General features: G+C 46.4%; 1 protein-coding gene across 14 annotated transcripts in view; it reads right to left on the bottom strand.

Moving 5' to 3' along the window:
* Positions 1 to 13,443, bottom strand: part of ADRB2 (adrenoceptor beta 2) — a 175,313-nt gene extending 161,870 nt beyond the window's left edge. For 8 of the 14 annotated variants that reach the window (XR_007516139.1, XR_007516140.1, XR_007516138.1 and 5 more), the window contains exon 1: positions 12,027 to 13,443. Coding sequence is in view for 4 of the 14 variants with exons in the window: in XM_049874023.1 (XP_049729980.1) it covers positions 12,027 to 13,215 (1,189 nt within the window). In the remaining 10 variants the exon portion in view is untranslated. Of the gene's footprint in view, positions 1 to 11,345 lie in introns of all 14 variants that reach the window. The other 6 variants (XR_007516147.1, XR_007516146.1, XR_007516142.1 and 3 more) reach the window with 1 other exon arrangement.
* Between the last annotated feature and the right edge of the window lie 987 nt (positions 13,444 to 14,430).

The raw sequence follows: 14,430 nt of genomic DNA, 5'->3' as shown, positions 1-14,430 counted from the left end.
TCAGTCTTTTTATCTGTCAAATGGGAACAATCATGCTGACCTCAGGGTTGTTGGGAAGATTAAATAAGATGGCAGCTCTAAAAGCCCTTTGTAACCTGCCAAATGCTGGTCAGTATGAGAAACTGTTATTACACACAGGGTCTCCTTGAGCACATGTTTTGGTCTTCAGCAGCTTGAAGGATCTGGTAGCTTACTGCAGGATAGCATAGAAGAGCTACCATTGGGAGAAAAGAAAGATGTATTCTACAAAACCTGAAGCCAAAAGGAAAGAACTTGGAATTACATCATACGTTGTTGTTGTGTGCCGTTGAATCCATTCCAACTCATAGTGACCCACAGGACAGAGTAGAACTGCCCCCTAGGGTTTTCTAGGCTGAAATCCTTATTGGGAGCAGATTGTCAGATCTTTTCTCCTGAGGAGTGGCTGGTGGGTTCAAACCACTGACCTTGTGGTTACCAGCCAAGCGCACTTAACCATTGCACCACCAAGGAGCCCTGGTAGCTCAGTGGTTAAATCCTTGGCTGCTAACCAGAAGGTCAGTGGTTTGAACCCACCAGCCACTCTGCAGGAGAAAGAAAGATGTCGCAGACTGTTTCTGTAAAGATTACAGTCTTGGAAACCCTATGGAGCAATTCTACTCTGTCCTATAGGGTCGCTATGAGTCAGAATCGACTCGACACAATGGGTATATCATATAACCCCTTTTAATTATGGAGAAAACATTTTCCAAGCTCACATTTGAAAACATGAAATCTCAATCCCTGGGTGGCACAAACGATGTGTGCTTGGCTGCTGACCTAAATGTTGGTAGTTTGAATCCACCCAGTGGCACCAAAGAAGAAAAGCCTAGAGATCTGCTCCCATATAGATCACAGCCAAGAAAACCCTATGGAGTAGTTCTATTCTGTGGAGTCATCCAGAGCCAGAAGCGACTCAGTGGCAACTAACGACAACAACAACGGGGTCTTTAGAATACGAAAAATCAGTTAGGAACATCTTCATGACCATAAGACTGAAAGCTCCGGGTAAGCCTGTAATTTTGCATGAATGTTTCTATCGAATACCCTGGAACCTGTTGACTGGCTCTGGCCAAGGTGCTTGCTGGCTTTGCTGGTAACAGAAACAAAATGTGCACACGTGTAATTCTCTTTCACTGGAGGGAAAATAATGCAGGGTGTTGTGGCTGATAAATTACTTGATACTTCCTCTGCTGTGAGATGCTACACCCAGTCCAGGAAAATTTGTTAATGTGTAAATATGTTTGTACACGTACTTACTGTGCCAAAGCAATGAGGAACACAGATGGACCGCGTGCCTTGAAAGGGTTTTCCTACCGGGCTTCATCTGTTTCTTCCTCCAGTGTCATATTTCGTGCAGCGGTTGCTTACGGGACACAATAACTACTTCTAGTCTCACTGCAGTTCCCATCAGGATCTGCCGTCTTCTGGTTTCCCTATATTTACCTGTGTTTATTTCTCTGCATTGCTGACTCTACGCAAAGCATACTTCAGGCTTGGAGCTGGGCAGAGGCTCTGCTTACAACTCTGGGAGGGCACAAGGCAATCTTTATGCAACCTGACCTGCCCATCCTGCCCTCCTTGCCTGGGCCAAGAATCGTCAATGATTGCGTTCTGGAAGAAACCCCACCTCGTCACTGGATCCCCTGAGCCAACAGGAGGGGGAACAGAGCCTCTCTGGCTGAACGCACATGCATGAGGTCAACCAGCATAACCCGAGGAAGCTCCAAAGACAGAAGGCTCGGGTCTGATACACCCCTTCCCTTGTCCCCAGCCCCAAGGACCAGCTGAAGCCGGATGGTACCCAGTGAGTAGGGTATTTCCCAGCCTTCCAGCACCCAGTGGATTTATATATATTTCTCACATAAATACATAGGGATGTGTGCCGAGAGGGAGAGTTTGTAAGTGAATACTTACATGTAAATTTGCACTTATAAGAAGACACACACAAGTGCACATATGAACTCATATGCTTGCATTTATCTATGTGAGAATGCTCTTACATGAATAGGTGTAAAGTTCAGAAAGATTCCTTCAAAATACACTTGTGATCTCTGCTGCAAACACATCGATGGTTTCTAAACGCTCTTAGGATAAAGGCCAAATCCTTAATGTGGCTGAAAATGCTCTTCATGTTGTGGTCCTTGCCTGCCTCTTCTAGGCTCATCCTGCACCCCACTACTTGCCCCCACCTTCTCTGCACACCAGCCACATTGGACTTCACTCGGTGTTTCTCAGGTACTGGGTTTCCTTTCGCCACAGGGCATTTGCACCTGCTGTTCTCTCTGAGTGGTGTGTTCTTCCCTTTTCTCTTTTTCTAGAAATTATCTAGTAATCCATCAGCTGTCAGCTGAAGCCTTACTGCCTTGGAGGAGCTGTTGGTAACCTCTCAGAATTAGTCAAATTCCCTCACAATACTTTATCTCTCCTTCATAGCATCTGCCACAGTGGCAATTTTTCATACCTTTGTAAGAAATTGTCTCCCCTATTACAGACAAACCCAATAAGGGCAAAGATAAATTCTTTTTTGTTCACTCCTCTTATCTTCAGCCCTAACAGTTCCTAGCACATAATAAGAAAGAACTCACTAAGCATGTATTAATCAAATGTGTGTATTCTTACATAGAAAGAGGGCTCAGCATATGGAACTGTGTGCTCCTAGTTGTCAGTGTGACCATGATTACATGACAAGGTATGTTTGCTAATTTGAAGCACATAAAAGTGTGCTTAGAAATTTAGGTCTGAATATGCCTTGAATAATGTATACATACAGTCATATGGGAGAACCTAAGGAAAAAAAGAACCTAAAAATAATAACCATTGCCATCGAGTTGATTCTGACTCATAGTGACCCTATAGGACAGAGCAGAACTGCCCCATAGGGTTTCCAAGGAATACCTGGTGGATTTGAACTGCTCACCTTTTGGTTAGCAGCCAAGCTCTTAGCCACTGTGCTACCAGGGGCTCCACAAAAGAATGTAGACCTGTATACATATCTACTGAGAATGCACGTGTGTGTGTTTGTGTCAGTGTGGGTATAGGCATCAATACAAAAGTCTCTCTCTGTGTGTGTATTTACTTGGGTATGTGCATCTCTGAAGGTGTATATGTGTGTATATGTATATGAATCATACCATTTTCTACAGCTGGGTGGGTCTGCCATTCAGATTTCTAAGTGGGAGTGTTTATGTACATTAGGCAAATTGATTCATACAGACCTTAGCATGACTTGACTTAACCCAAGGCAGGGTGGTATGGAGGAAGGAGCACTGGACTAGGAGTCTGTCACTAGAGCAAAATCCCTTTTTCTTCCCATGCTGCTAACTCCCCATCTGTATGCAGAGGGTGTGGGATTAGGCAGCAGTGATGCTATTGGGCAGTATAACGGTGTAGGTGCGTGTTGTCACAAAACGCATTTTTAATTAAATGCCTAATTGACTACTTAAGGCACTATACTATCGCCTTCCTCTTTTGTAGTCATGTTTATCATTGATAAATTGTTTTCACTTACATGGTTTGATTTGATAACGAGGTAAATTAGGGTTCCATTTATCTGACAACATCGTTGTTTTTGTGAATGCATGCAGCTGTACAGGGTCATTCTTACATGCCTGCATTTTGAACTCTCGAGTGCGAAGGGTGAGGAGGAAAGACAGTGTGATCTCTGGGTCCCCAGACTGTGATCCTCAGACCACCTGCTTCACAGTCCTCTGGGGAAGTTGTGGCAAATGCAGATTTCTGGGCCCCAAACACAGACCTGTTAGATCAGAGCTTTGGGAATGGGGGTCAGGTGTGTTCATTTTTCTCAGAAGATGCCCAAATCATGTGTGTCCTCTGTAAACTTTGGGACATACTGCAATAAAATAAAATTGTTACAAGAAACTCAGACCTAAATGGATGCCAATAAGCTTTCCACTAGCCCATAAGAAGAGATTTCTAAGGCTGGCAACCTTGTGTCCTTGAGGTTGACCCTTAGCTCGTTTGGGCTGAGAGTGCTAGGTGAGCATGGATTACAGAGAAATGTAGCAGGAGAATGAAACAAGAAAAAAAAAGAAAAGGCTGCAGGTTTGAGAACAAAACAAGCATACTTGTCCCGTAATATATCATGAGAATGTTGTACACCCGATAAAATAAGTAAACATATAAATAAAACCCACCCACAGGAGTCTCAGGATTGTATTTGCAATATTTAGAAACACCTACTGGGTTTTCATAAAAAGAGAAAATAGGCATTAGAATGAGACAGAACTGGGATAACGAAGGACAATCCCCAGACAAAGGCAGTTGTGGCTTGTGGGCACAATGCCTTAGGCTGCCAAACCAACATGGCGTGGCTGAAAAGAAAGCAGGGCTCTGATGGACTCCACTTTTGCTTTGTCATGGGCGTTGCTACTGTGATTTTAAAAATGGTTTTCCTTTCCTAGATAAATTAACACAGTCAGAAACCCCAGCCTTCCCCCAATAGTACAGGAAAACACAATAATAAAACGGGCCAGGGGAGATTGTAATCTCTCGGGCTCAGGACTACTTTGCTTGGTAACCCCAGCCTCTTTGAACCTGGTTTCCCGGTCAGTGCTATAAGACAGCTATGGGTTGTTTCAGCACCCGTCCTGCCCTGGTATTCTGAGATGTGAAACCTCTGGTCTGATACAGACCCGGTCAGAATAAAAAAGGACTTCCTGCCCCAAAGTGCTGATTTGACTCAGTGTAAACCAATGTACTCTTACTGGGCACCTCCCTCTGCCTTCCTTGAGCAGGGCCAGCTCACTCAAACCGTGCCTGCAACATGACGAAAAACAGCGTGCTGCCTACACTAAGTACAGCCTGGCTTTCTAGTTTATACTTAGTCACAAGCTACCTAGGTAGCATGGGCTTGCCCCTACTTCTAAGGGTCAGAAATGAATCGGGCTGCTCCGAACACACTCCTTGGAGAATTAAATGAAATGTATGCACCAAAAAATTCCTCTCATAACCTTCTCCCTCCTTCTCTCTTACCTGGTCGCAAACAGGGGAAAGATGAGTAGCCTATCCTAGTGGTGAAGCACATGGGCTCTGGTTCAGACTTCTGGGTTCTATTCCAACGAGTTGGGTGTCCTTGGGCAACTTAGTTGACCCCTTTGAGCCTCCATTTCCTTAGTTATAAAACAGGGACAAATAGACCTATCTCGTAGGGTTGCTGTGAGTAATAAATGAGATTGTGCACGTAAATGGCCCAGTCCAGGGCCTGGCTCATAGCATGTACCTCGGTGCTATTAGCTTTCTATTATCACAAGAAGTGCTCTGTCGGAATAGAAATCTACTGTTGTGCTTTTCAAATAGCAGGTATTGGCCATTACATGGCTTGAATCTACTTATTTTAATACAAATCAACAGGCTGGGTCAGAAGCATTTAATAATGTAGAAAGAACCCTGTCTTGAGTGTTCAGTGGTTAGTTTCCAATGCTCTGAAAGCGGAAAAGCCCAGGTGCAGAAGCATGCATTCAGAAAAACAGGTAAAGGAAGCGTTTTGTTTTTTTTTTTCCATCCACTAACAAAAGGGGCCCATTCTGTTTAACTTGCAGTGTGTGTACCTCTATAGCTGTATTTCTCAGAATGTGGGCCACGGACCACCTGAGTGGGAAACACTTTGGAATTTGCTAAAATGCAGATTCCTGGGCCCCAGCTTAGACTTCCTGATTCAGACTCTGGGGGTGCTGTTCCTTTTGCACCCTCAAATATGAGGACAACTGAACACTCTGTATTGCTCGGCCAATAAACCAGAAGGAATGACAATATCTGGATCATATGATGCATAAAATGTATTCAAGGGGCCTAAAAGTATTATCAGCAGATCTTAAATAACATGATTAATCCAAGTGTATTTTTATTTAAAATTAGATTTATACAAATCGACATAGACATGCTTAGAGCATAGGCTGGAAACATATAAATCAAGCCGATCCATAGTCATCTCCAGCTGGTAACATTATGTATGATTTATCTCTTTTTGTCATTTTACATATTTTAAATGTTTTATAATGAGAACCTACAATCTTTTTAATAATAATAAAAAAAATGTGCTTTAAAATAAAAGTAATGAAGCCAGACATGTAGCACTGAAGACTTCCTGAAATCTTACAAAATTTTGGAGAAAGAAGGAAACACAGGACTCATGCAAACCAAATGGTTTTTTTTTAGAGATGATGAAATGGAGGTCCAGAGAAGGGAAGTGACCCGCTCAGTGTTACCTAGCCCATTGGTGGCTGAGCTAAGAGAGATCCCAGGTCTCCAGGCTCTTGGGCCAGGGGGCTTTGAGGTGCTCTGTGCTGGCCAGGGACCCGCCTCCCTTCCTTCCCATCCTGTGAGGGTGACGGAAAGACCACAGGAAGTGCTATGAATCCGAGGGTGGAGAAGGACTTTGCAGCTGTCATTATTCTCTCTCTGGGAGTTAGTAGGTCATTTGCAAAAGGCATGGGAAGAGCAGCTGATAAAAAGGTCTAATGGTTTGGAAAACTGCTTAACCTTATTGCTCTATTTCTGGATTTCCCTCCACAGCCATGGTCTGTTGAGATCCTGATTTCCCCGGGAGGTTTCCAGTTTGGGAATGCAATGAAACCTCTGCAATCCAGAGGAATTGGGGGGAAGGCCAGCCGAATCAGGCAACGGTCTGAATACCTTTTAAGAACATTCAAGTCTATTGTTTGCAAGGACATAGAGTCACAGATTTAGAAGGAGCTTAGTCCAGCCTTCTCCTCCATGCAGGAAATTCCTGGGCTTCAGCCCTCGCAGACCTTCATTTTGGCTTCTGTCGAATGCTTCCAATGACAAGAGGCTTACTATTCTGAAAGACAACCAATCCCATTCTTAGACAAGTCTTCCCTTGCCTGAGCTGGACTCAACCTCCCTGTAAGGGTCAGTTTGCCCTCCAATATTCATATAGAATTCCTGTGCTCCTTTTCCCTGGTGGTCCTCAAAATATTTGAAGGCAGTTATCATGCATCAAGGAGCCCTGGTGGTTCGAACGGTTAAACACTCAGTTGCTAACTGACAGGTTGGCAGTTCAAACCTACCCAGGAGAAAGATCTGGTTATCTGCTTCCAAAAGATTACAGCCATGAAGACCCCATGGGGGCTAATCTGCTCTATCACATGGGATTGCTGTGAGTCGGAATCGGCTCGACGGCACCTAACAACAACAGTCATGCACCAAATAGTCCTTCTTCCCAACGTCCTCTTCTGCAGGCTGAGCACCCCCACCATATTCAGTCATTACATGTGCAACAAATGTCACCAACTCAAGTCAGAAATACAAACTGCTGTCTCTAATTAGCCTCCAAATTCATAGCCAGATCCAGAGGTAAGGAAAGCTTAGAGACCACCAGAACTGGCCTCATCATTTTACAGATGAGCTAACTGAGGTCCACAGAGGAAAACTGCCTTATCTAACTTCATAGAGAGAGAGAGAGAGTGGCCAAGGTGAGATCTGAACCCTAGTCGCATGAACCCCAGTCTAGTGTTCATTTCACCTTAGCCTGCCTTCTGTTATTCATAAGACACCAGTATCTCTCAATTTCTTGAAAGTCCTTGGGAAGTTTATTCTCTTAGTTATTTAAAAAATTCCACCTCCAAATTATATTTGCCCCATCAGTGAAGTAGGGATTAACACAGAGCTGAATTTAGTAGAGGTTATATTGTCAAGGAAAAGTGTCATTCAAAGCATGTTAACCCTCCTTGCTCTCTGCTGTCAGAAAATCATCTCCCTTGCCCTAGAAGGCTGCCTCAAAGCACAGAGCACACCCACAGAACCACCAAGGGCGGCCAAATTTCCCATAAGGTCCAGTTACCTGCTCAATTTAGGAGACCCTTCCAACTTTGGAACCCAGAATGGGTTTGTCAGGGCGTAAGGCCGCCTGTGTTCCTGCTCTGCTTGTTTTAGAGTTTCATATCCTCTTTTTTTAAGTTAGCCTGACTCTCTGATAAAAAGACAAAGCAGAGACTCAGAGAAGCAAAGGAGGCACTTCAGTGCCTGGTTTCCTGTCCCAGTCCCCGGCAACCCTACAGTCACATGCTCTGGCAGGAACATTCCAGCCTGCCCCGACCCATAGCAATCTCCCTCTTCTCTCAACAAGGTATTGTGTTTCCAGATCTTACACTTGTCCTGGCACAAACTGTCAGTGGCCCCATGCTGCTTCCTGGTCTGTGTATGTGCTAGGCTCCATGGGCACTGGTGTCACACAGACCTGGGTTCCAGTTCTGACTCTGCAGCTAGCTTGTGTTCAGCAACTTAACCTTCCTGAACCTCAGTTTCCTCATTTGTTAAATGGGGCTCCTTTTGCTACCAGCATCATAAGGTTGCCAAGACGATGTAATGCCTAAAACGTGCCTAGCACAGTCCCTAACGTTTTGTAAGCATTTTATAAAAGGTATCTGTTTGTTATTATTAATGTCACGCTCCAAAAGACAGACTGAAGCCTACACCTTTCTTATTCTGTGCACAGTAGGTTCTCCAAAAATACCCCCTGACTGACCCTGGTCCAGGTTCCATCCGGCAGTAGGTTTATCACCAGAAACATCCTACGTGTTGTGCAAGGACGGCCCCTACTCCCAGGCTCCCTTTCCACCAGATCCCTCCTCACCAACAATGCTCTCCACCACCAGGAGACCCACCCTGTGCCACCTACTGCACACACCTGTCAGCTTGCATCTCAGGATATGTTCTTGTTTGACAGACTCTGAGAACTTGCTGTCCAGGCAAAGAAAACTTCGTGATGACGAATCCAACACTAATCTTATGTAACCAACCAGTCAGCAAACAGAGGGACAGATGGACACAGACAATAGTCCCCCAGAGAAACATAGCAAAACTAAAAAAGGTAGAAACCGAGGGATTGACGTATGCCTACAATGCCCTGGCTGGACGAGACCTTTAGAGTTGATCGAAGTTCTTACATTGAAAGTATTTTTAAAGGGACCAGAATATGGCTAAAATCCCCTTTTAGCTGGGATTCTGAACTAATATTTATAGTTGAATTTTTTAACTGAAATTATACTAGATGCTCCTCTGTAAAAAATGAAGGCCTCTCGTAACTAAGAGTATTTATACAATATTGTCATTGTTTATTAATAACATTTAATGTGCATGGAACTTACAAATACTGACAGAAAAATTCCCAACTCTTTTTGAATCAAGACAATGGGAAATTTCTACCTGGAGTGTCTTGAAATTCCTGGCAGGTCATAAAGAGTTAAGAATCTCCCAGCTTCCCTAAATGGAGAAGACGTCCTAGTGGATTCTTGCAAGTAAAATGAACAATTCTTTTACTTGTCCCTATTTCAGGTTATTTGTTTATTCCCTGAATTTTGTGTTAAGGACCCCAAAGAAGTAAAAACATCCTCTGAAATGAATATGTTCTGTTACAGCCCCAGGGAAAAGCTTCCACAATGGAGGGTGAGGGCAGATCTCAATGAAAATTTGGTCAAGAGAATACACAGGCTTCTGGAACGGCAGATGGGCTCCCTGGCTTTAGCCCTGACCCTGACACCCTTGGCTTTTTACCTTGGACAGGTCATTCCCCCTCTCTGGCTTTTGTTCTCTTCAGATGTCAAATGCTTTCTACCACCTCTTCCCAGTCTGAGATCTTGTGAGGCTACTGGGTATGTGAAGATTAGCTGAAGAAGCTGCCCACACCTCTGAAGGTGGGGCTCAAGGCAGAAGAAGGAGAACATGGTAATAGGTGTGAAAGCCCTCTGGGGGGAAAAAAAAAGTGCTAAATGGCACCCTCTGTAATTTGTCGTGGCACATTTCAAAACCACGGGCGCCTAACATTTTCCTGAAAGCTCAGAGTTCACTCACCCAGACATCTCATCACCAAGCTGAGAGGAAGCAGGGAAGCCCAATGCTTTTCTGGTTGGGGACCTTGGCTGGGACAGAAGGGAACACAGAAGTGGAGTCAGCTTTATGGGTGAGTGAAATGACAATGAACCCTGCAGGCTGATCCTCTCCAACCTGGCATTGCCAAGGAGGATGATCCACTCCATCAAACCTGGGCCAAGCTTTGGCTCAGACACACAGGCAAAAATAGAAGAGAGGTGGTGGCGAGGTGAGGGGGGAGGGCGAATGTGTTTACTTTTGTGATTTTTCCTCCTTTGCCTTTTAACCGTAGTACTATAATCTCTCCACAAACAGGTGGTAAGGGCCCACAGCCCTCTCCTCCCTTGATAAACCCTCCCAAACAATCCTGTACAGACCTAAGCCTTCTGAACGTCTCCTGGTCAGTATCCAGGCTGCTGGAAAGTTCAGAAGTCAGCATGATAGAGTGGAAAGAACTCTGGCCTATGGTCTGTCACTGACTGGGTAAACTGAAAAATGCCTTTCTCAGGCTCTGTAAAATAAAGTCATTGCACTAGACAGAACCTAAAAATCTGTTTAGATTTTAAAAGTTTATACCAGTGGTTCTCAACTAGGAGCAATATCGCCATAGCTCTCAGAGGCTCTGCAAGGTAAAACTGTTGCATTAGACAGAATCTAAAATCTCTTTAGATTTTAAAAGTTTGTACCAGAGATTTTCAACCAAGGGCAATTTCACCCCTAGGAGGCATTTGACAGTGTCTGGAGACATTTTTCATTGTCACAACTGGGTGGGTGGTGTTACTGGCATCTAGTGGGTAGAAGCCAGAGATGCTGTTAAGCATTCAACAATGCACAGGGCAGTCCCCCACAACAAAGAGTTATTTGGTCCAAAATGCTAATAATGCTGACACTGAGAAACGCTGGTTTATATTGAAGTGAGACGGGTCAAAAGAAAAGGAAAAAGGCGACAGAAGGAAGAAGGGCTAAAACCCTGTTTCACGGTCTTGAGGTGTTCATAGCTACATGTTTCCCAGCTTTTCTCTCGGTGACCAGTGCCCTGTTTGCCCTCCCTTGGAATGCTGGGCTCTGTTTGAATAGATTTTTCATAAGAACATCTTCCTTATTTCCTGAAAATGTCAAGCCCTGATGCAGTACAAGGCTCTCCACTATAAGACATGGCAAAGACATAAATATAAGCAGTTCTCAAACAAGCAGAACTGAAAGGGGGGGGGGGGTGGGGGGGTGTGGAGGGACAAAACATATGCCCACAGCTCCATTTCTATGAGTCAGTGTTTCTGATGTAACAACACAGAATCATAACTGGAGGCTGAGCTGAGCTATGCTGAGAGCAGGTAGAACGGATTTGGAACACAAGTGTTAGGAGAGATACAGGTTTGTAGCAGCCGATTTCAAGGCAGGCGAAAGCGTTAAGCAATCAGCACATGTCATTCCTGGATCATTCAGCATTAAGTCACTGAGCAGTTATTACAAATAGTTACCTGTGGTTTCCAGTGGGGGAGGCAACAACACTCCAATCAAGGGGTTTTGGAGAAACAGGTGCAATGAAGTCATGGTCAAACAATTTATTTACTGTAAACTTTAGACTTTGCTCAGGAAAACAACTGAAGCTGCCCCTCAAATCCCTGCCTACAACACCCTGTTTGAGCAAATAAGAGGAGCAGGGAGAGTCCATGTTCACAGCTGAAAGGTCCGAGATACACAAGATCCTCAAGTCCAAGGGTGCAGGAAGGAACATCTCCTTCAGACGTAAATTACCAGCAGCAAAACGCTACCCCTAACACTTGACCAGTGAGGTAGATACACGGAGGAGTCATCAAAACAGCAGACCCAGGTCCTCTGGGACAAAAGCCCTTCAGACATAAACTTAAAAGTTCCATGCAAAGAGGAACTGAACTGTACAAGAAACAAATAATCACTCAAATACGCTTTCTCTTTTTTTTACAGCTTAAAAAAATAAAAAAAAGGGGCAGAAGGATTTCCTTCCTCCTGCACATCTCTATACAATTTTATTCTAAATTTATTACACTCAAGTTAACAAGTCTGTTTAGTGTTCCTTGGGGAGGGAGAAGTCTTAAAAAGTAGAAATACTGCTTACAGCAGTGAGTCATTTGTACTACAATTCCTCCCTTGGGAATCAATGCTATCGTTATGCACAGTACCTTGACAGTTCACAAAGCCTTGAGTGCCTGGAGGGTCCTCACACAGCAGTTCACTTTCTTTCTCCTGCCCCAGGTGATATTCACTCTGCTCCCCTGTGCAGTCACTTTTGGTGTGGCCGTTGTTGGAGCAGCCGTTCCCATAGGCCTTCAGAGAAGACCTACGCAGGCACAGAAGTTCCTGGAAGGCAATCCTAAAATCCGGGCTCCTGCAGTAGATAAGGGGATTGAAAGCAGAATTGGCATAGCCCACCCAGTTAAGGAGGGTGTAAACTTGCTTGGAGATGAGGTTGTCCTGGATCACATGCACAATGTTGACAATGAAGAAGGGCAGCCAGCAGAGGGTGAACGTGCCCATGATGATGCCTAAAGTCTTGAGGGCTTTGTGTTCCTTCAAGCAGAACTTGGACGACCTGCGATGTCCATGCCCACTCCGCCCATCCTGCTCCACCTGGCTGAGGTTTTGAGCATGGAAGCGGCCCTCACATTTGTCAATCTTCTGGAGCTGCCTTTTGGCTACTTGGAAGACCCTGGAGTAGACAAAGACCATGACCACCAGGGGCAAGTAGAAGGACACAACAGAGGAGGCAATGGCATAGGCTTGGTTCGTGAAGAAGTCACAGCAGGTCTCTTCGGCATAGCAGTTGATAGCTTCCGCATGGGTGGCCCGGTACCAGTGCATTTGGATGGGCAAGAAGGAGGTAAGGCCTGACACGATCCACACCATCAAAATGACCACCCGGGCTTTATTCTTGGTCAGCAGGCTCTGGTACTTGAAGGGTGATGTGATGGCAAAATAACGATCCACTGCGATCACACACAGGGTCTCGATGCTGGCAGTGACGCACAACACGTCAATGGAAGTCCAAAACTCGCACCAGAAATTGCCAAAACTCCACATTTTCATGAGGATGTGGCTGGCCCCAAAGGGCACCACCGCCAGGCCCATGACCAAGTCCGCACAGGCCAGCGAGGTGATAAAGTAGTTGGTGACCGTCTGCAGACGCTCAAACTTGGCGATGGCCGTGATGACCAGCACGTTACCAAACACAATGGCCAGGACGATAAGCGACATGACGATGCCCATGCCCACCACCCACGCCTCGTCCCGTTCTTGCGTGACGTTGTGGTGCGGCTCGTGGCTTCCGTTGGGCGCAGGCAAAAAGACGCTGCTGTTCCCGGGTTGCCCCATGGCGCGTAGGCTGGCAGGTGAGCGCACTTGCTGCAGGCGCACTGGTCGCGCCTCAGCTGGCGGACCCCCGGCGGGGCGCTGCGGGCCGCGAGCGGACGCCTGGAAGCCTCATTCAGCGGCCGTGGGGTGGATGCAGTGGGGTGCGTCCCTCACATTCAGCTTTGCGGGGTGCCCTGGGCTCGCTGTGCCCGTCAGTCGCAGCCAGCGCCCTGCAGGAGCCGCCTCTGAGTCCGCCCAGCCCGTTATGTGCACAGGACTTTAGGGGAACTGCCCTCTCCGTGACGTGCGTCAACTTTCCGCCAATGGCGCGCGGGCAGCCCCGAAAGGGCGAGGCCCCCCTCCCTTCCCGCCCCTAGCTCTCCCCCTCCTGGCCTGGCTCGGGCGGGGCTCAGCTGCTACCCTTTAGGCGGGCGGGCCACCACTCCCTGCCGGCTACTCCGGGCTGCACCCAGAATGCTAAAGCTGGGTCCGGCGTGCTTAACAGCCAACCTAGGAGCTTTGGGCTCTCATATGGCTGCTACCTCTCTGTCCCGGGAGCCTGAACGCAATGAGGTCTTAGCGCAGCGGGCAGCACACCGGCAGTCCCCGACGTGCGGAAAAAGAGACTAGAGTGCCCACCGAGACACGCACGTACAGGCACAAATGCACCCCGACAGGCATGCTCAGACTTATACGGAATCACAGCCACAGACACGGAGACACACCCGTCTAGCGCACCAACATGCACACGCGCGCGCGCACACACACAGAAGCAGACAGGCACAATGTCACCTCTGTCCAACACAGAGGCGAGGCCAAAAGCAAACACAGAAGTGCAAAAGCGTGGTCGCACACAGAAAGAAATGAACCCACAGGAACACGCAGAGACATGGAGAGCGACCCAGACACGGTCGTCCCTGTCCCTACTCACAAACCCCCCCACTCAGGCATTTATAAATGCAGCCCCCACCCCTACTTCCACGCTCCCCGCACACAGACACCCAGCATATTCCTTTTTCAAACATTTGGCAAGACCACAGGAGGTGACTTCAGCAGCTGCCGATTTCCTCAGTACACTCGCTGTCAAGTACTTTTGGTGCCCTCCTTGGGAATTTTGTGGGTATTGAGACATAATTTTACTCTTTGGATTTCATTCAAACTGGGGTCTTCACGTATGTACTTGGGGGTGGAAGGAGAAAGTTGTATGCTTTTGTTTTTAATTCTTGGGAATGTGGC

This window comes from Elephas maximus, chromosome 2 (assembly GCF_024166365.1).
Source record: "Elephas maximus indicus isolate mEleMax1 chromosome 2, mEleMax1 primary haplotype, whole genome shotgun sequence".
NCBI lineage: Eukaryota > Metazoa > Chordata > Mammalia > Proboscidea > Elephantidae > Elephas > Elephas maximus.
Note: the sequence above shows the minus strand (reverse complement) of the source record. Positions and strands in the feature narration are given on the sequence as shown.